The sequence below is a fragment of the Felis catus genome, chromosome D2, assembly GCF_018350175.1.
Source record: "Felis catus isolate Fca126 chromosome D2, F.catus_Fca126_mat1.0, whole genome shotgun sequence".
NCBI classification, from domain to species: Eukaryota; Metazoa; Chordata; class Mammalia; order Carnivora; family Felidae; genus Felis; species Felis catus.
The window spans coordinates 57,573,279-57,594,707 of NC_058378.1; the positions used below are offsets into that span (position 1 = coordinate 57,573,279).

Sequence of the window (21,429 nt, forward strand, 5' to 3'; positions counted from 1 at the left end):
CAATCATTAAGTCATGTATCTTCTACTCAAAATCCAAGAGCATGAACTTTCAAATCAAAATAGGCTAACTATATAGACCTATTTATTTATTACTTCGGACTCAGGGTTCTTGTTCAAGCTCCAAGCTCAATATTCCAGTACTGAATTGATTCTTTTGGCTACCTATATATCGATATATATTGGCAAATTCTTTGTTCTTTTAATTTTTTCTGATAATGACTCTTGATTTCTTTACATTATTAAGAAATTCACCTCGACATTTCTCAGGGTTAGAGAAACATGGTATTTGGCTTTAATTTTCATTGAATTCTCCTGGCCAGGATTTCCTGGAATTGTTCCATGACTACTCCAAGTCTTGATTGAAAACTATGGCTGGAAGGGATAAATGGTGGATTCCAGGTGCTACTGGTTGTCCCCAGATGAGTGCTGGTCCTGGAGCCAAAAGAAACACAACCCCTTGCCTGCTTTGGGGGGTATTTTTAGAGTAGTTGCAAACACATGACATTTATCTTGAGAAGTGGCCAATATTTTAAAAATAGCTAATAAACAAAATATATTTATAAAAATTTTATTTCTCCACTATAAACAAAATACTGTGCTCACTTCATTCCATTTGTGCTATGGAAAGTGTTTGAATATGGAAGAAAAACTTTTTCCAATCCTCCTTGTCAGTCATAGTAACTGAGTAAGCCTTACATTCTTACCCAATAGTTTTCATACACTGATCTCTTAATTTCTCCTTATAAACACTGCAAATTCTTCAAGCTCCAGCCTTTACACTACATTATCCAGATAGCCTTTGATTAAAGACAGTGAAGAGAATTTGAATTGCCCAGTAGAATGTAATGTTTTCAGTAAAAAAAGCATTGTTGTGTAATCAAAGTAGTAACAGTTAAGAGAATAGCCCTTGGAGTGAGACAGACTCAACTTTAAGTTCACAATCTGCCATTTACTGTGTAATGTTTGGATTTTCTACAACTTCCTTTAAGTTATGTAAGAGATAAAAGTATCCCCAAACTCATTTTGTTGCTGTGAAGATCAGTTATGGTAAGGCATAAAAGGTTTACAACAGTTCCTGCCACATTATGATCATCAATATTGTTATCTTCTCTCAGTAAAGGCCCAATAAACAATAGACTAAATAAGCATTTTGGAAGTAAATGATATTCTGGTGGAACAGAAAAACACACAAATTACAATAATAAATTAAGAGAAAAATATAAGTTGTATAAAGTACCATGGAAAAAAAAGAGCTAAGAAAGAAAATTAAACACAATCTGTTTCAGATAAGATCATCAGGGAAGGCCTCTCAAAGAAGATAACATGTCAGTTGAGTATTTAGAGATGAGAAGGAGCTAGCCACATAAACAAATAGGACAACAGCATTCTAGGCAGAGACAATAGCACATACAAAGATCCTGAGGAAGACATGCATGTGAACCTTCTAAAAAAATGAAAGACCATTATGGTGTTGGGACAGAATGAGTAAGGTTAGGGTGGTACTAGAGGTCAAACTACTAGAAGCAGCAGAGGTCAAACACAAGGCACCTTCCTTATAGGACAGAGTAGAGAGTTTGGCCTTTTGTCTAAGTGCAAAGGGAAGCCACTGAGGGGTTTTAAACATGAGGAAGACAAGATCCTTAGACCTACTCAATCCATGACTCACAAAACAAACTGAAGGAGGATAAAAATTTCTGGAAACCTTTAGAACTTGATGTTTAGAGAAACTAAGTACAAATGGCTAATAAAATATTTTCCATTATGATTGAAGTTATTGATTGCTAACAGTCAAAAATCCTTTTGGGATAATTAATGAAGATTTCATCCACTGTTCTTGCTTTCACAACTGTCACGCATCCCAAAGGATACTGTGACCACTTAAAACAGAGGAAGTAAATGTGTTAGGCAGGCAGGTTTAGAGTCACTGAGAAAGGTGGTCATAGTTGACAGCTATGAGGGCCCAGAATAGGAGCACATGTCTGAGCCGTGGGGACTACATTAGATGAGAGATGACCTGGAAGATGCTGTGGGATAGATTTCTTACAAAAAGGAAGGGCAAGATTCCAGTAAAAAATTGGTGAGACATTGTGAGATACTGACATGCCAGCACAAATACCATAAGGAAACTTAAAATTAATTTATGTATCTGATAATTATCTTTACAAATCAAGATACCCTTAAGGTAACAGGTCTTTCCCACTGTAAGCTTCTTCCTGGAATACTAGGGTTTATCTTCTCTTGAGGCTGCTTCATTCCCTTCATATTCCATTTTTTAAAATTGCTTCATGTTAGTAACACTCTAGGCACTATTTAAGACCACTGCCATTACCATAATGAAGTGTTGCTATTTTTCACATGATATGTTGACTATTGAACACTACTTCCTCTCTTAAGGAAATTTATTCTCAAGGAAAAGCTCAGATGAGTGGTGGCATGCTCAGATTCCCATTACCTGTTCACTGATGACATATTAATTTAAAAGTGTCCATAATAGCTGAGCTTTTAGTGTTTTTTAAAAAAAATTTGCAACAACAAAACAAAATTATATTCCCATGAGATAGTATGCATCATAAGAACAGCTTTGGAGTTAGTTTTAACTTTTTCTCTTGGAGGATAGAGAGTGGCTTATTAGATGTCAGGTATAAACTTCATAACAACTTATTATCTCTCATCTCACAGTAGCTGATAATAAGTAAGAGCAAAAATGGTGAATACCTACTGTTGCCAGGTAACTGCATCCACTGTGCTTCCTGCCACCTTCATGAATCTATAAGGAACAGAAAGAACAAATAAAATAAGCTGAGACATAGATCAGGCCAATCTTTGGGCTGAGAGTCCACAGCCACAATTATGGCCTATCTGGAGTTACTGCAAGTTAAAGTATACAGAAGGTGAAGGTAAGGGTACTTTCAGCTCTCCACATGTCCTTTACCATCTAGAAATCAAGACCCCAGTACCGCATGCTCTCTATGTTTGTCTTCCCAAGCCCTTGCCTGATGGCTTCCACATCACTTTCCCCATGAACAAAATTTCTCTCTCCCATTTTCTATTCTCTGAAGACTCTGAAATCTGCTAGGAAACAAATAAACAGTAACATTTCCCAGAATGATACCACAATAGATAGATGCCTTTGAAAAACCTTAGTCCTCTCCTTCTGAAGAGAGCATGGCAAAACCCAATTTAGTAATGTAAGTATAAAGCACTATCAAATACACCCCAGGGATGGCTGCCATGCCTATCTGAGTGTAGAAAACTGAATACCACACAGAGAAATATTTTTCTTTTTAGTGTTTCAAGTTTTTATTTAAATTCTAGTTAGTTAACATACGGCGTTATGTTAGTTTCAGGAGTAGAATTTAGTGATTCATCACTTACATATAACACAGAGACATCTAACTATTTCTGAAGCAGTGAAGTAGAGGACTGAGTGTCATCTGACATTTGCTCAGCTCAAAAGGGAAACCAGACCTGTTTCCTCACAAAACACACAGCAAAGCCTTACTTTATTAATCCCCCAGCCTTCTATGCTTCTACCAAAACCAAAGAACTGGGAAGAAGCATACAAGGCCTCACAGATGCTACAAGGTGTCATAAACTTCAAGTCTGTGAATGACCCAACTACCTACTTTTCTCCATTATCTCCATCCACATGTTCTGAGGCCATCTGCTGTCAAAGCCATTGTTACTATTTGAGACGGTTACACCCAGATACAGGAAATCAAAAGGAGTTTCTCAGTTCTTCAAGATATTCCTTTCAACCCTGAGACCCTGGAGGGGAACTCTTCTTCAGACAGAAGCACTTTTCCATCAATACATCATAACCAAAGAACTCTTTCGCGAAGAAGGGAGACAGTGTTTTGTCAAGAAGGTCCTACCCTACCCTATCCCAGCACAATCTGGCAGGGAGACACATGGCAAAGGGGTTGCCATGTGCTGCCCAAACAGAGGCTCTGCTTTGTCATGATGGTGGAAGAGTACTTAATCTTTGCAGGACTGAAAGAGAGAGAGAGGATGCCAGTACTGCTGTTTAGCATTGCAGTGAACTTTATAAAAGATGACAAAGAAGGAGAGGGAGATGGGGTCGATAGGAGAAAGAGTATGGGAGAGGAGGGGAAGGGGAGGAGGTGGCAGCTTGGTTCTTGTCTGTATGGCTTTGTCTTTTCTCCAGTACCATTTAGTAGTCCAGGAGCAAGAATATGGGAAATGGAACATAGGCGTGATCAAGGAATGGAATTGGTTTGATGGGTAAGACCAAAATGTAAATGGAGATTGAAGGGAATGAGTACCTACTTAGTACCAGCCATTCACATGTGTTATTTCTTATAATTCTCAACACTCTTTTGCTTGGTAAGATGGTTATTATTGATTCCATTATACAAATTACTAACTTCTCTCCTGGCTGGAGCAATAGTGTCTCCAGACTTCCCAAACAGCCCATTTTTGTGGAGTTATGCCACCCCTCTTAGTAGCACTTCTTGGGAAGCAGGGCATGATGAAGCAAAGCAATAAATACAAGCTGGAAAATTTTGAAAATAGAAATATTTTATGTAAAATTGTCTTAATTTACATATAAAATAACCATAATAAAAATAACACTAACATTTATAGTGATTTATCACTATAAGATGTTTTTTAGCTTCTTGTAGGTATAATTTCACATAGCCTCAAAACCACCTGGTATGTAGTGAATATTTCTGATTTATGGTGCAGAAGGCTGAATCTGGTAGAGGTTATGTGACTTGCTCAAATTCATAGAGCTAGTGTGGACTAAACCCAGGTTCTCTGACTCCAAGCCCTACCCTCTTTCAAGGATTCTATGCTGCCTCCAAGCTGTTTTCACTGAGGCCAAGAAGTACAGTAGAACTCTAAGATGCAATAATAATAATAATAATAATAATAATAATAATAAGTTGAATTCTTGCCTTGAGAAAATACTAGCAATTTACCTTCTTTACTTGTTGGCTTACTCTCAGACTTGAGCATTTCATGCCTATTTGTAAGAGAATATGATGAAGCAGGTATCAAAAGTGACGCCCAGGGGCCTCTGCCATACTACAACCACCCTAAAGCCAAGGAGAAAGACCCAGAGACCATCAGCTATCAGAGTTTCTGTTGCTGTACTACTCGTACAAACTAATTGCTGTGGGACAGCAAGTCAAGGGAGCAGTTCGCTCTACCTTCTGTGGTGTTATAAGAGAGATAAACATTGAGAAAAGCTTTATACTGCACATGATACTGAATATGGCATTGAAAGAAGGGTAGGATTTTGCCATGAAGAGCAGGCCAGACATAAGAACAGCCTGAGCAAAGCAAGGTAGAAGCAAGGTGGTGTGTTCTCAGGAGTCCAACATGACTGGATGTTAGAGGACAGGTAAGGGAATGACAGGAAGTCAGGCTGGTCAGGTCACTAGCTGCTAGCCTATAATACTAACAAGTCTGGTCTCTCCCCCTTAACAACTAACTAGGTAAAAGTCCAGCTCCTATTTATCTTTGTAGGACTAGTACCCAACATAACATTGCAAATACAGCTGGCTCTTTCTTCACGTATATTTGTTGGATTTATCCTGTGTCTAAACAAATAAGGGAGTATCAGGATCAGATTTGAGTTTCAGGAAGATCACTCTGGCTATGGTAAATGTGAAAGGTACTGCTGTGGACAAACAGGAAGGAGATGACTGCAGAGAGATGGGAGGCTTGGAATGTAAGAATGAAAAAAGACCCACTGAGTAACACTGATGGAGCACTCAAGAAGTTGATGGGCAACCCAGGAACAGACTTTTGATGCTGATGTTGCTGAATGTATTCCAATTCTCTTGAATATCCCTCAAAGAACTGGAAGTAAATAGTCATTGATGATAACAGCTATGCATTCACAAGAAAATTAGGAGGAAAAAAAAAATCATCAATGCCCTGCTTGGCTAAAAGGGTCTGGGCTGGGTAGGCAATTAAGAAGACACCTGGGGTGCCTGGGTGGATCAGTGGGTTAAGTGTCCAACTTTGCCTCAGGGCTTGATCTCCTGGCTCTGGAGTTCGAGCCCACATTGGGCTCTGTGCTGACAGCTCAGATCCTGGAGCCTGCTTCCGATTCTGTGTCTCCCTCTCTCTCTGCCCCTCACCTGCTCGCACTCTGTTTCTCTCTCTCTCTCAAAAAAAAAAAAAAAAAAATTAAAAAATTAAAAAATAAGAACTCATCTAATTTGGTGTCTTAAAAGTTGGAAACTTGTTCTTCATGATACTATAATCTGGAGATCCTCATATGTATTGGATAGTTTGTTCTGCTATAGGTTGATAATTAAGTCCTTAAGTAACTTTCCATTATTAAAAGTAGCAGTATAAAAAGAGTGGGAAAACTAGAGTTAGGAACATTCAAAGTAAGGCTAATATTCTCCCCCCACAACCTACCCCATATTCCTCAAAGAAAATCTATAAAATCTATAATTAAATATAAAATATATTGGACCCTTATATAGAATATTATAGTTTACAGAGAAATATTTTTAAATTGAATAAAGGAAAAGACCTACCATGATCCTGGATAGGAAAATCAATTATCCTTCCTAAACTAATTTATGGGTTTAATGAAATTCTAATAAAAAAACCCAGCAGATATTTTTGAAACTTTGCAAAATCATTCTAACATTCATCTCGAGGAAGCCAAGAATATTCTTTAAAAATGGAATAATGAAGGGACATTTATTTGATCTACCATATAATAAAATATACCATAAACCCCACAATTATTAAAACATTCCTAGGAATTAGAAAGGAGATCTTAGGAACTAATAAAGAGATTAGGAATTAGTAAGGAGACCTATGGAACAGAACAATTTTTTTAAGTTATACATACGAATTTATTACATGGAAAAGAATTTTAGTATATGAAAACCTGAAGCATTTTTTTAATGATGCTATGTGATTTGTGGCTATTTGGGGGAAAAAATTAAAGTCAGATCCTCACTTAAGATCATATTTTGTATAAGAAATCAAAATAGTAAAATATGGTTTAGTTTCATTATATTTAAAGAATATTTCAATTACAATGTAATATTTAGAAACAAACGATATTATTATCTTTAGTAGTATATTGAAGCAATAGAAAAGCTGTTTTAGCTAACTTTGAGGAAATGCCATTATTAAATATGTATTCACATGAAAATTGCTATAAACTACGTTCTTCCTTTTTCCCTCCTAGCCAAATGATGAAACCAACTTCAAACATATGGAAGCATTTCTACACTTATTCTGAGGAGCAAAAATCTAATTCACAAATAATGTCAAACAAAATATGCATTTCCAAATACTACTAAGATGACCAAACATACCCTTATTTTTTGAAAAGTATAAAAAATTTATCTCAAATGAGGGAAATGTTCTGTTTTCAGAAGTCTTTGATATATATTTTTAAAACTAAAATACAAAAAACAACCACAGAAATAACACATAAAGGAAATTAATTAGACAAAACCCCAAGGAATAGACATTACTGAGTCTGGGGGCTTCCCCCCACCCCCATGCTCCTTCCCTGAAAATTAGGGCTCTCTGTAACTACCCTATATCTGTATCATTTCTATACTTTGTTTTTATATCTATATTGGCACTGTGGAAGGCAACAAGTCCAAAAAGATCATCATTTTCTTTGTTCAAATTTAACATTGATGGATTCTTCTGCTCTCTAGTTCTGCGTGTTTCTCAGAAACTAGCCCAAACCACATAAATGAGTGACTTCAACACAGCTGCAGAATGCTCAGCAATGGTAATATTAGAGGTGGAATAACATGCACACAGACTAGTGCTGTCAGGAGTGAAATACCACTGGGAAAGTGAAATTCCGTTTAGTGTCTGGTATTATCCAAGGATTTTCAGCCATCTACTTCCATTCTAATCCCTAGATTTAGGTCTATGAATGTATAAGTAAAAGATGACCCAGGATGTGAATAACAAAAGGGGAAGATCTTGGTTTTCCAAAGTTGGATGTCTCCACACCTGAATTATGAAGACAGAAATCCTGGATGATTATCTCAGAGAACAAGAGATGTCTGCCCTCATGCTGACACCTAGTTGTGCAAAGGATAAGAGAGGGAAAGGGCAAGGACTTATATCAAAGGAAATTGGCCAGTGCCAGGCAGACCTTTCAGTATTGGGAGGATCTTTCCCATTGGAGCCAATCTGCTGCTATGGAAAAGAACAAAATATCCCCTTTCATTGTGAGAGTTCCTTTCCTCCCCCAAGAGATCCCAAATCTGGGAGAATTTCTTTCCTTTGTTATCCACCTGCACATATGACGTATCTGAAATATTGTTGAGCCTTCTCTCCCAGGGCATATCACAGCTCTCTCTTATAATAAGGCACATCTTTACTCATGGTCTTTGGGGTTTGATTTCTACTTTTGGACCACAGAATGCAACCCTAAAAACTGGATTCTGAATTTTGCTCCCAGGAAGGAGGATAAATCCTTCACAGGGAACTGGATGTCTAAAATAGGTACAAACTTCAATATGACTGTGGCAGTCTGATCTTTTTTCCCTTGTCCACAAAGAGAACTTTGGTTACGTAACTAGCATGAATAAGATATGACAGCCATTCTGCACAAAGCCTAGGAAAAACCTGTGAGAAAATTATTCATCTTGAGTTACAGCAAACCAGGCATCTTCTATTTGGTCCAAAGCCACTTACTTTTCCATAGCTAATTATATATTGAGCTATATATACTAGGCACTGCATACAACAAATGATATATTAATACATCTCTTTCTCTTTCTGTTTCTTTCTCTTTCCCTCCCTCCCTCCTTTTTCCTTTTTCTCCCTCACTTCCCTTTTTCTCCCCACTCCTATTTATATATAATATTACATGGGCAGTAAGCTGATAAATAGCATGGCTATATGTTCATTGATTTTAATAACTAGTGCAACTCTCTATTTAGGCTTCCCTTCTGGCTTACAATTCCTTCAATTTGATAGATTTATAGAGCTTTTAATATACAGGAACTTGAGATGGATGAGATTCTTCAACCAATCTTTCTTGCCAATAAAAGTCACATCCATGAGGTTTAATTTAAGGGCAAACTTGAATGAAAAAAAGGAAAAAAAAAGTTGGCTATCATTTATTGATTAACAGGCATTTGGTAAGTGGTTTACATAATGTACAGCCTTGTAAGTTTTGTATTATCACTTTCATTTTATAGATGAGGAAACTGTGCTCCAGATCACCCAGGTAATAAGTTGCAGAGCTGAGATTCAAACCTAGTTCTGAGTCTAAAGCCCTTGTTTTAACCATGCAGAGATAGCAAACTTGTGATGTGTACAGTGCTGCCCCCTTTTTCTGAGCCCATGGAAGATATTGGTAATAGATCTCAATACTGTCTCACTAATCTGACAATTGACCTAAGAATCCTTCTCAAGACATGTTGCCAGGCACTTTTACCTGGAACTGGCCCCCAGGATGAAGCCTATTTGCTGCTAATGGGGAGTTAAAAGGAGGGAGGCTATAGGACCATGTTTGGAACAAAATGGAGGCAGATGTGAGATAATAATATATAAGAGCAAAATAAGCTTGCTTGATTAAAATGAAGGCAACTGGCAGTGGACTGGGGGATGATGAGAGAAGATGCTGAAACAGATCTGGAAGGCTATGGTTGGAGCTGGAAGGTGCTGGTTAGGGGAGTGTTATTACAGACACATCTTGACTGTCTAAAATGTTGCTAAGGAAGTCATAAAGGCTTGGATTCAAGCAAAGAAGGCCTGATATGATTTGCCCTGGCTGTGGAGCCTGGTGGGAAGAAGGAAAAATGCATCAAGATGTCATGATAAATTTCACATGTAAAACTAAACTTTCCAAAAGCTCAAGCCTTGGTATGAAGCTGAGTCCAGAAGAGTGAAGTGTTGAACTAAGGTGGGAAAGGATTCTATTTTTTCTAGTATGCTAGATCATGTGGCTCTATTAAAAAAAATGAAGATTCAAGAAAAAAAGTACCATAGAGTAGAAAGGCCACAGGCCCAAGGAGTCAGACAGGTATCTGATTTAAGACTTGGTTCCATAGCTTATGAGCCATGTGGCCTTGGGCATGTTGTTTAATCTCCCTAAACCATTTCAAATGGAAGGTAACAGCACCTATTTCTCAAAGGCCTTGTGAAGATTAACAAGATAATATGAAGGAACAAGGGTACTGCCGGGTATACTGTTGACACTCAATAAATGTGAGTTTGGTAAATAATTTAACATCTGTGCACCTCCATTCCTTTATCTGTAAAACAAAGATATTAAAACTCATTCTCCTATACTAAAAGGTAGTGATTCTCATGGTTTGGTGTGCAAAGGATGCCTTGGAGTTGCTGTTCAAAATCCTATCTAGGTCCCATCACCCAACATTCTGGTTTGGTAGGTATGCATTGTAACTTAAGAAACATGCAGCATTTTAAAGAAACTCTCTAGGTGCTTCTAATGCAGCAGGACCATAGGGCATACCTTTGACAAATTCTGATCTTAGTAGCACCTGTTAGGGTAGGCCATTCTTGGAAGAGAAAGTAGAGTTCTAAGGGACAGTAGAAGAAGAAAAAAAATGAGAAAAGAAATGGAAAAAAAGGAAGTGAAGAAGAATATTTTCCAAGACCATCTGTGTCAAATCTAAGTCTATGTCCCAGGACTCTAGCCTCCTTCTTCAATGTTTTTTCTAATCCCCATCTGACTTCTCTGACTCTGGAGGAAGAGAAAAACATCCTTCATCATAATGGCAATAATTGATAGCCTTGGGCTTAGGGAAGGAATTGGGTTGTTTCTCTAATCAGGAAAGAAGTCCTTTCCAGAAAAAAAAAATAAAAGAAAGAAAGTTTAGTAGTAGTAGTCGCTAACACAATGCTTAGCTAGGGAGCAGACCCTTGCAGTAGCTAATGCTTCCTTGTTAATGAGTACTGAACAGATGCTGGGGGCCTTTCCTCTCTAGAGGCAGAGATGGAAACTCTCTTCTTAGGAACTAAGAGGAATAAATTGTTCTCTCCTCTTGTAGTTTGGTCAAGTCATATAACTCTTTCACAGTTGAAATAAAACAGAACAATTATTAGGAATAACATTTTAATAATTACCCTGTACACTAAATTGTCCCCAGCTGTGCATCTTCCCACTCCAAATGAGAATGTGGTGGTTTCTATGCAGGAGGTGGAGCTGTGATCACCCTCATTATCCTGACATGTTTTTGTAACTAATCTTTCTCGTTTCCATCTCAACTCAATTCTCTAAACTTCTAGGAAAGCTACATAAAGTTATATGCAAATAAAACAGGAAAAAAACCTACCTTTCCATCCTTGAAATATACTTACTCTTAACAATTATGGCTGATATTCCTTTTGGTGTCAATTGCGCCAAGAACTTTAAATTCATTATGTCATTTAACTCTGCAATAAACCTAAGAAATAGGCTCAGTAGATTGAGCGTCTGACTCTTGGTTTTGGCTCAGGTCATGATTCCAGGGTCATGGAATCAAGTCCCACATCGGGCTCTGCACAGAGCATGGAGCCTGCTTAAGATCCCCCCTCTCTCTCTCCCTCTGCCCTCTCCCCAACTTTCTCTGTCTCTCTCTCAAATAAATTCAAAAATAAAACGAAAACAAAAACAAAATAAAGAGTAGGTAATTTAATTAGTCCCATTTTATAGAGGAGAAGATTGAGGTTTTATAGACCTTAAACAATTCCTCAAGATGACCTAATGAGTCACTAACCTGGGTGTCATCTAGTTCCAAAGTGCATGCTCTTCACCATCCTGCTATTTTTTTCCCTAATCCTACTCACCATAGTAGAAAACAGACTGTTGTTTCAATGTCTTTATGGAGAAAGGGACCCATGAAGTAAAAAACATGCATACAGCTCACAAAAGTCATAATGGGACCCCAGTAATACGAACACAGAGAGGTTTTCATCTTTACCTATAGAGCCTTCATTACTATCTATGCTTGAAGTGTTAAGTGGAGTCCATAAATCAGCATTAGGCTTAGTAGAAGAATTTGACACAACTCAAGATAGAAATTCTGGACATAGGGGCGCCTGGGTGGCGCAGTCGGTTAAGCGTCCGACTTCAGCCAGGTCACGATCTCGCGGTCCGTGAGTTCGAGCCCCGCATCGGGCTCTGGGCTGATGGCTCAGAGCCTGGAGCCTGTTTCCGATTCTGTGTTTCCCTCTCTCTCTGCCCCTCCCCCGTTCATGCTCTGTCTCTCTCTGTCCCAAAAATAAATAAACGTTGAAAAAAAAAAATTAAAAAAAAAGAAATTCTGGACATAAAAAGGCAATTTTTCTGTTTCTGGTTTGTAGACCATTGAGCATATAGCATAGATCATGTGGTCCGCTGTGATGGAGAAGGCCATTATTTGCTGCCTAATTCTCTTCTGCTTTTATCCTTGTTGCCCACATTAGAATGCTTTCCACAGCTCTTTGGGCTGCCATGGGAGCTATAGGACCTGTCTAGCTTTCTTTTCTAGCATAGATTCAGGTTAGAATATTCCACTAGCTACTCTGTAGAACTTAGGATAACTGCCATTTTCATTTATTCAACAAATTGGAGCACCTGCTATGCATTAGGCTTTTTGCCAGCACTACATACACATTGGTAAATACAACAGACATACTTCCCATCCTCATTATGGGAGTTTGTAATCTTTAACCAACAAATAAACATAAAATAAATATGTAGTTTTAAACTATGATAAATGCCATAAAGAAAATCAACAGAGTATGCTGATAGAGAATTACTTAGCTAAATTACACAAGAAAGGTCTTTGATAGATGAGGAGAAACCAGCCATGTGGCAAGCAGAGAGAACACTCTAGAAAGAAGAGCACTTGTGAAAGCCCTCAAATAAAGAGAAGCTTAGCACATACAAAGCCAGTGAGGCTTGAGTGAAGTAAGTAAAAGGGAAAGATGGAGAAAATAAGAATGAAGAGCTAGGAAGCAGCCAGAATGTTCATTATAGAGCATTGTCAGATGTGATAAGGAGATTAAATTTTATTCTAAGAGCAATGACAAGTCATTAAAGAGTCTTTAGCAAGAGACTTACATTATGTGAATTATATGTTTGTAAAAGATTTTCTGACAACTGAGTGGTGAATAGATTGGAGAGGAAAAGAATGGAAGCAAGTACACTGATAACTAGACTATTAAAGTGGTCCACGTTCTGAATTCTCCAAATAGTAATTCTTTTGTTATTGTCTGCTCTACTGCCATCCCTCACCTAAATCAGGGTTCACTTTCCCAGTCCGTGTAGTCCAAAGACGTTAGTGTACACGAGTCTCTCAAGATGGTCTCTTAAAATAAGACTCTGATCAAATAAGTTTAAGAAATTTTGCATACTACTGCTAGGAATTTAGCCAAGGGATACAGGAGTACTGATGCATAGGGGCACTTGTACCCCAATGTTTATAGCAGAACTCTCAACAATAGCCAAATTATGGAAAGAGCCTAAATGTCCATCAACTGATGAATGGATAAAGAAATTGTGGTTTATATACACAATGGAGTACTATGTGGCAATGAGAAAGAATGAAATATGGCCCTTTGTAGCAACATGGATGGAACTGGAGAGTGTTATGCTAAGTGAAATAAGCCATACAGAGAAAGACAGATACCATATGGTTTCACTCTCATGTGGATCCTGAGAAACTTAACAGAAACCCATGGGGGAGGGGAAGGAAAAAAAAAAAAGAGGTTAGAGTGGAAGAGAGCCAAAGCATAAGAGACTCTTAAAAACTGAGAACAAACTGAGGGTTGATGGGGGGTGGGAGGGAGGGGAGGTTGGGTGATGGGTATTGAGGAGGGCACCTTTTGGGATGAGCACTGGGTGCTGTATGGAAACCAATTTGACAATAAACTTCATATATTGAAAAAAAATCATTAAAAAAAAACCTAGGGTATATGTCTTCTGGATAATTCATGGAATTTGTAGATTCAATTGTGGTTAGTGGAGATTTCTGAAATTTCTACATCCATTGACAATAAAAATTCTTCCTGAATCTAAAAAAAAAAAAAAAAAAAAAAGAAATTTTGTGTGCTAAATCCCCTTCTTGGAGATTCAGGATGTAAACTAATGTATTAAAGGTGTTGGGAAGTGTATACACAAAAATATATTTGTGTATCCCAGTATTTCTCAAACTTACTTGGGCATGGAATGTTTTATTACCCCCTCCCCCAACATAATGTTAATATCCTACAAAAAGTGATATTCACCAGAACATATTTAAGGAAATGCTACCTTAAATCCTTCTAACCAAGAGTTAACTCATTGTTCTTGGTTTACTGAGACCCCATTTCTCCACCTCCTTGTTTATTATTTCAGTGGTTTACACAATATTTTCTGACTCCACATATATTATCTGAGATATCAACCCTTGTATTATTTATTTCTTCTCTCCACTTCCATCATCTATTTTCTGTCACTTGTTCCTTTACTTTTACATTATAAAAGTTATAAAATTTTCCTTCTTTTCTGTAACCACAATTTTCTTCTTTGTTTCTGTATCTGGATCTTCTATAAGACAGCTTGAGTATCCTGAAATGATCCTCTAAACAGTAATATTTTATCTCAAATTTTCTATCTCTGTCTAATGCTCTGCATATGGGAGATTTTCTTGATTTTATCCTCCACTTCTTTAAAAGAATTCTTTTTAAAAGCTTTTTGAAGATATGATTCAATAGAAATTTATTTAAGTGTACTCTTTAAGTATACAACTCAATAAGTTATATTTATAGAATTATACATAATCTAATTCTAGAATATTTAATTCCAAAAAGAAACTCCATACTTATGAGTAGTCACTCTCCATTTTCCCACAAACTCCACCAGCCCTACTCAACCACTAATCTATTTTTATAACTATCGATTGCCTATTCTGGTCATTCCATATAAAGGAAATCATACAATGTAGGGCCTTTTGTGACTGGCATCTTTCGGTTAGCAGTGTCTTCAAGGTTTATCCATGTTGTAACATATATTGGTATTTCATTTCTTTCTATTGTCCAATAATATTCCAGTGTAGAGATATGCCACTTTTCATTTATGCATTCATCAGTTATGGGTATTTTGTTTTTTTATGCCTTATGGCTATTATGAATAAAGCCACTATGAATATTTGTATACATGTTTTTATGAACACACATTTTGTTTCTCTTGGGTATATACCTAGGAGTGGAATTGCTGAATCATAATGGTAACTCTGTGTTTAAACTTTTGAGTAATTGCCAGACTGTTTTCTGAAGCAGTTACACCATATTACATTCCTACCAGCAGTGTATGAGGGTTCCAGTTTCTCCACATCTCCAATTTGTATTCTTTTTCTTTTCTCCAATATTTATTCTTGTATGTCTTTTTAATTTTGGCCATCCCAGGGGATATGAAGTGTTATCTCATTGTGATTTTTTTTTAAATTTTTTTTCAACATTTATTTATTTTTGGGACAGAGAGAGACACAGCATGAACGGGGGAGGGGCAGAGAGAGAGGGAGACACAGATACAGAAACAGGCTCCAGGCTCTGAGCCATCAGCCCAGAGCCTGATGCGGGGCTCGAACTCCCAGACTGCGAGATCATGACCTGGCTGAAGTCGGACGCTTAACCGACTGCGCCACCCAGGCGCCCCATCTCATTGTGATTTTGATTTGTATTTCCCTAAATGACTAATGATATAAGCATCCACTCATGTGCTTACTGGCCATCTGTATATCTTTGTTGGAGAAATGTTTGTCCAAGTCCCTTTTGCTCAACTTTAAAATAGGCTATTTGCCTTTTTATTGCTAATTTGTAAGAGTACTTTATATAAATCTTGGATACAGGTCACTTATCGGTTACATGAGTTGCAAATATTTTCTCCCATTCTGTGTGTTTACATTTTTGATAGTGTCATTTGATGCACAAAACTTAATTTTGATGAGGTCCAATTAATCAATGTTTTCTTTTATCACTTATCTTTTTAGTGTTGTACCCAAGAAATCACTGTCTAACCTTTAATTGGACTTAATTTCAGCAATTATGTTTAGTTTCAAAAGATATCTTTTTGTTCTGATGGTACTTTTTTCACAGAAATGTGTTTTTACTCTTTAAGTACAATAGCTTCCTATATCTTTATGAGGATACTAATTAGAGGTTTTTATTTTTTAAATTCTGGTCTTGAATTATGATTCTTCCTGGGTTTGTTTGTTTGTTTGCTTGTTTGTTTATTGGATTTTCTCCTTCATGCTACTGGTTTCGCTTGTAAATTTCTTTAATGTTTATTTAGTTTTGGGAGACATAGAGAGAGACAGCACAAACAGGGGAGGGGCAGAGGAGAGAGAGGGTGACACAGAATCTGAAGCAGGTTCCAGGTTCTGGGCTGTCAGCACAGAGCCCGACACAGGGCTTGAACTCACAAGCTGTGAGATCATGACCTGAGCCAAAGTTGGACACAACTGAATGAGCCACCCAGACGCCCCTCTACTGGTTTTGTTCTCATGTCTTGTGGTCTTTGGCTATCTATTCATATTTAAAACATGGGGACTAAGTAAATTCTTCTGGTAGCATGAACAGATTTTTCTCAGCTGTTGAATATTTGGGCTTTTTAGGTAAGTCTCTCCTTTCACTGGGATCTCTATTTTATGGGCAGAACTTGTTCACCAACACATTTCACTTTAGAGGGGGAGTACAGTAGGGCATAGACAGCTTTTGGGCTAGGGTATCCCGTAGTGCTTTATCTTAGTGTTTTACTATGCAGGAATAACTCTATCTTAGCAATACTAGCTCATCCCTAGGTTATCCTTTCAATTTCTTTGGTGAAGGGATTTGCTTGGAGATGATAGATTGAGTTGTCTTTGCTCTATATTGGCAGGTTAGGGGACTTAAAATAATGGAAGGGAGAGATGAACTGTAAGTGTAGTTCCACTGCAGACAGAATTTAATATAAACCCCTTGGCTTGGTCCCCTTTTCTCACTCCAAACCCTCCTGACTCTCAGCCTTCTGCTAGATGGATTGACTATCTTTTCCCAGAGCCCATGTTGTCTGGGTTGCCACTTCCTCATTCTGCTTAATCTGTCAACAGGCTTCCATCTGTTTACTGTCTTATAGAAATCTATCAAAAATCTCTCATCAGCTTCTGATCCCTTTTTTTTGTGTTTGTTATTATGAACTTCTTTTTTAAATCAATTTTTAATAGGAGTTGGGATGGTGGTTCCAGAAGGAAATGCAGCTTGTCCTCAGATCACTATCCTGAACGTGAAGCACACCCAATAATTTTAAAGCCATCTTTTATTTCTCTAGAGATAGTATTTCCTGAATATGAATGTGTGTTCCTCTTGGTATAACTTCCTTTTGAAAGGCTCCCTTTTCTGCATGTGATGGCCCTTGAAAGAGATGTTAACTTCCAAAAGGATGAATTCATCCTTTATTAATTCTCTCATCCCTACCTTGCTGAGATACCTATCAATAAATCATGTCTACCTTAACTTCTCTCCATCTCTTCGGCCATTACCTTAACCCAATCTACCATGGTCTTGTAGTGAAACAGTCTTCATGCTGAGCTCTTCTGATCCCTTACTTTTGTACCTTGAAATCTATTTGGCACAAAGAATACAGTAGATGTCACTGCTCTTACAAAAACTCTGTAATGGGGCACCTGGATGGCTCAGTTGGTTAAGCATCTGACTTTGGAAAAGGTCATGATCTTGTGGCTTGTGGGCTCATGCCCCATGTCAGGCTCTGTGCTGACAGCTCGGACCCTGGAGACTGCTTTGGATTCTGTGTCTCCCTCTCTTTCTACCCCTCCCCCGCTCATGCTCTGTCTCCCTTTGTCTCTCAATAAATAAAAACGTCAAAAATTTTTTTAAAAACCTCTGTAATGATTTTTCATTGCTCATAGAATAAAATATACAACTTTTTTTTCCATGGTATACACAGCCCAGTAATGATCTGGTCCTGGCCTATCTACCATTCTTCTTTTTCTCACTATACTGTCCATCTTTCTATTCCTCAAATGTCTTATCCTTATTTCTGATTCAGGTCATTGACAAACATGACCTAGAACCTCTATTTAGAACTTTCTTCCCTCTACTCTGAACATTTGGCTCCCATTCATTCTTTTGTTCTTGGTTTAAATAAATTATTCTTCAGATAAGTCTTTTCTGATCACCTTGTCTAAATAGACCCTCAACCCCAGTCATCTTGATCATTTCCTTCACAGAATTACACATATTTTGGAATAATTTATTTTCTTATTTACTGTGGCTCTCTTGCTAAGCTCCAAGAAGGTAAGAAACACTTTGACTTTTTTCTTCAATATATACTCAGCACTTAAGCAAGGATCAAATACAAAGTAGGTGTTCAATATATGTTGAGGAGGGAATTTAGTAGTCATCTCACTAGGATTTAAAAGCCTCAAAAAGAGCCTCAATAAACACTATTTCACTGAATATCTGCTTTTCTTCACACTGCCACATTAACCAAAAATAGATTAGGTCCTTACTCTGTAGCAGTTACAGCAACAAACTCCAACTTTTTTTTTTTAATTTTTTTTCAACGTTTTTATTTATTTTTGGGACAGAGAGAGACAGAGCATGAACGGGGGAGGGGCAGAGAGAGAGGGAGACACCGAATCGAAAACAGGCTCCAGGCTCCGAGCCATCAGCCCAGAGCCTGATGCGGGGCTCGAACTCACGGACCGCGAGATCATGACCTGGCTGAAGTCAGATGCCTAACCGACTGCGCCACCCAGGCGCCCCAACAAACTCCAACTTTGTTAAACTTTGCAAGTTAAAAGAGCTGGGAAATTAAAACATTAGAAAGCCTAGATGAAAATTAAATAGTAACTTTATCCTAAATGAATGAGGGAATAAACAGCAAAGGCTATCAACAAGAAAGTAGACAAGAACAATTATAATAAAAATAAACTTCTGAAAAAACAAAAACATGTTTCAAAGTAACAAGAAAAGCAATAGATTCAGATAAAATTATCATTATATAGATGTTGCATACAAGTTTACTAAAGAGAAACAGGAAACTGATATAACCCTAAAGAACAATTCTTACACTTTAGATACAAATCACTGACTTAAAAAAGGCCAGTTCACCAATGAGGAAATGGAAATAATAAAACAAGCATTTTATAAACTGTTTCTCATATTCCAGGCAATATGTTAGTCCCTGAAGAAACATGAGACTTCATGTTTCTATCGCTGTCCTAGTGAAGTTATATCCTAACTGAGAAGATATTCCTGTTTAGTCCTGTAACTACCTAAGAAAAAAAGCTTAAAACTGGTTATGTAAAGCTAAAGCTAATGATTATGATTTATATAAATCACTATAATTTATTTAAATTACTATACAATGATTTACAATGCTTCACAATCACATTTATGCATACTGCTTTTAGATCAATGAATTTAGAACCAGCTGTTGAATAAGTCAACATTCATTCAATAAGCATTTATAAGACACCTACTGTATTCATAGGTTCTGAGTCTAAATGAGTAAAATATAGACCATGTCCTGATCCTAGTCCACAGTCTATTAGGGAAGGCAGATATATAAATAAATAATTTATCATCAATTTGATAAGTGCTAGAGAAAAAAAAATAAAAATGCTATTATAAAGACAGAGGCGGTGGTAAGAAATTCTGCCTGAGGATGTCAGAGAAGACCTATTGGAAAGAAGAAAAATGAGAGTAGAGAGTGATATTCCAGAGAAAATTACACAAACTAAAAAGGGGCATAGGTATACTTTGATGTAGTTAAGGGCAGATTGTGCACAGGGGGTATAGCTGATTCCTAGCTGCAAAGTGAGGCAGGCACTAGACCCTACAGGCCAGGGGTGCATGTGAAAGTGTTTGGATTTCAAGCAAGAGTGATTTGACCACATGCTGTATTAAAGAAGAGAAAACTACTCAGAACAAATATATGGAGAAATAATTAGAGTCTGAGACTACATATAGAAAAACCATTTAAGAGAAAGAATGATAAGGTTTAAAATAAAAATGAGAAGAAGCTGGGATGTGAGTGATACTAAGAAGTCAGAAATAACAGAACTTAATAACTAACTAATGGAGTATGTGAACAAAAGAGAGGAATGAATGTAAAATGGCCTCCTGGTCTGCACCTCGGGCAAATGGTTATGGTGTCATTAACCAAACGTGGGATAGCAGGAAAGGAGACAACCTAAGGATTTGGAAAATGTTCAGTTCTTTTCATAGTTAACAGAATTCTAATTTAAACAGCCATGTGGCACAGTCTTGCATTAATTAAAATAGAGTAAATTAATAAAAATGACTATAGTCATTGCTGTGGGGTATTGGGGGAAAAGATATACTAATACACTGCTGCCCTACAACCTGGTGAAGTCATTCTGAAAAGAAATTTGGCAACAAATATGAAAGCCATAAAAATTATCATATACTTTGACCCAGAAACACAACTTTTTGGAATATAGCCCAAGGATATAATTCAAAAGAAATAAAAAACCTATTTGTATAAAGATGTTTATAGCTGTGCTATATATTACAGACAAAAACTGGAAACAACCCAAATGCCCAGCAGTGAGGGAATGTTTAAGCAGACTTTGGTACATTAATGCAATGGAATATTTCATTGCTATTAAGAATGACAAATATGAAAACTATGTAGAAATAATAAAAGGGCAACATAAAGCAATGAATAAAAAATGCAGAACTCAAAATGATGCATATAGAATGATCATAACTATGTAAAACTATATCGGTATAACCAGGAGGATTGGAAAAGAGCTGGTAATTTAGAGTGCTGACATTTTTGTTATTGTTGGTTGAGTTGCTGGGAATGTTTATGTGTCTCAAGTTATAATTCACTGTATTTTTATTACATACACATTAATAAAGATAAATTTCCATTTTTTCTGGCATATAAAATTTTTAAAAGTTCTTATCAGTACCTTTCCTTCTCCCTAAATGACTTTCTCTATTCTCTGGAGTCCTATTAGTTTTTGGATGTATGGGGAAGTGGACTCCATATTCCATGACCTCCTAACTCAGTTAAATCCCAGCCTTTATAGTCATTCATAGCACCATGTTCCTTTCCTTGTTATTGTCTTAATTTTAAGATCAGCTAATTAATCTCCATGTCTCCCTTACCATACTGTATACTCCATGAAGGCAGAGAAAGTATTTGTTTTTGTTTATGATTACATTCCTAGTTCTGAACATAACACCCAGAATATAGCAGTTACTCAAGGAACGTTTGCAGGATGAGTGAATTGACCCTGTAGGCCATGTTAGTGAAAAGGCATTTCGGTACCATGAAATACATTGATGAAATCATTACGGAAAAAGGACAATCCAAAAGAATAACTACATGGATTAAAATGATAGTCACACACCTTGCTTTATTATATATTATGAACTATGAATAAAGTTCTATACATGTGATTCTTATTCCTCAATTGTAATACATAAAATGAAATCAAC

General features: G+C 37.1%; 1 protein-coding gene across 6 annotated transcripts in view; it reads right to left on the reverse strand.

Moving 5' to 3' along the window:
• HPSE2 (heparanase 2 (inactive)) overlaps positions 1-21,429 on the reverse strand; it is a 711,059-nt gene that overhangs the window by 211,675 nt on the left and 477,955 nt on the right. For all 6 annotated transcript variants that reach the window (XM_045040537.1, XM_023240819.2, XM_045040539.1 and 3 more), the window contains one exon: positions 2,720-2,767. In XM_045040537.1, coding sequence (XP_044896472.1) covers positions 2,720-2,767 — 48 coding nt within the window. The remainder of the gene's footprint in view (positions 1-2,719; positions 2,768-21,429) is intronic.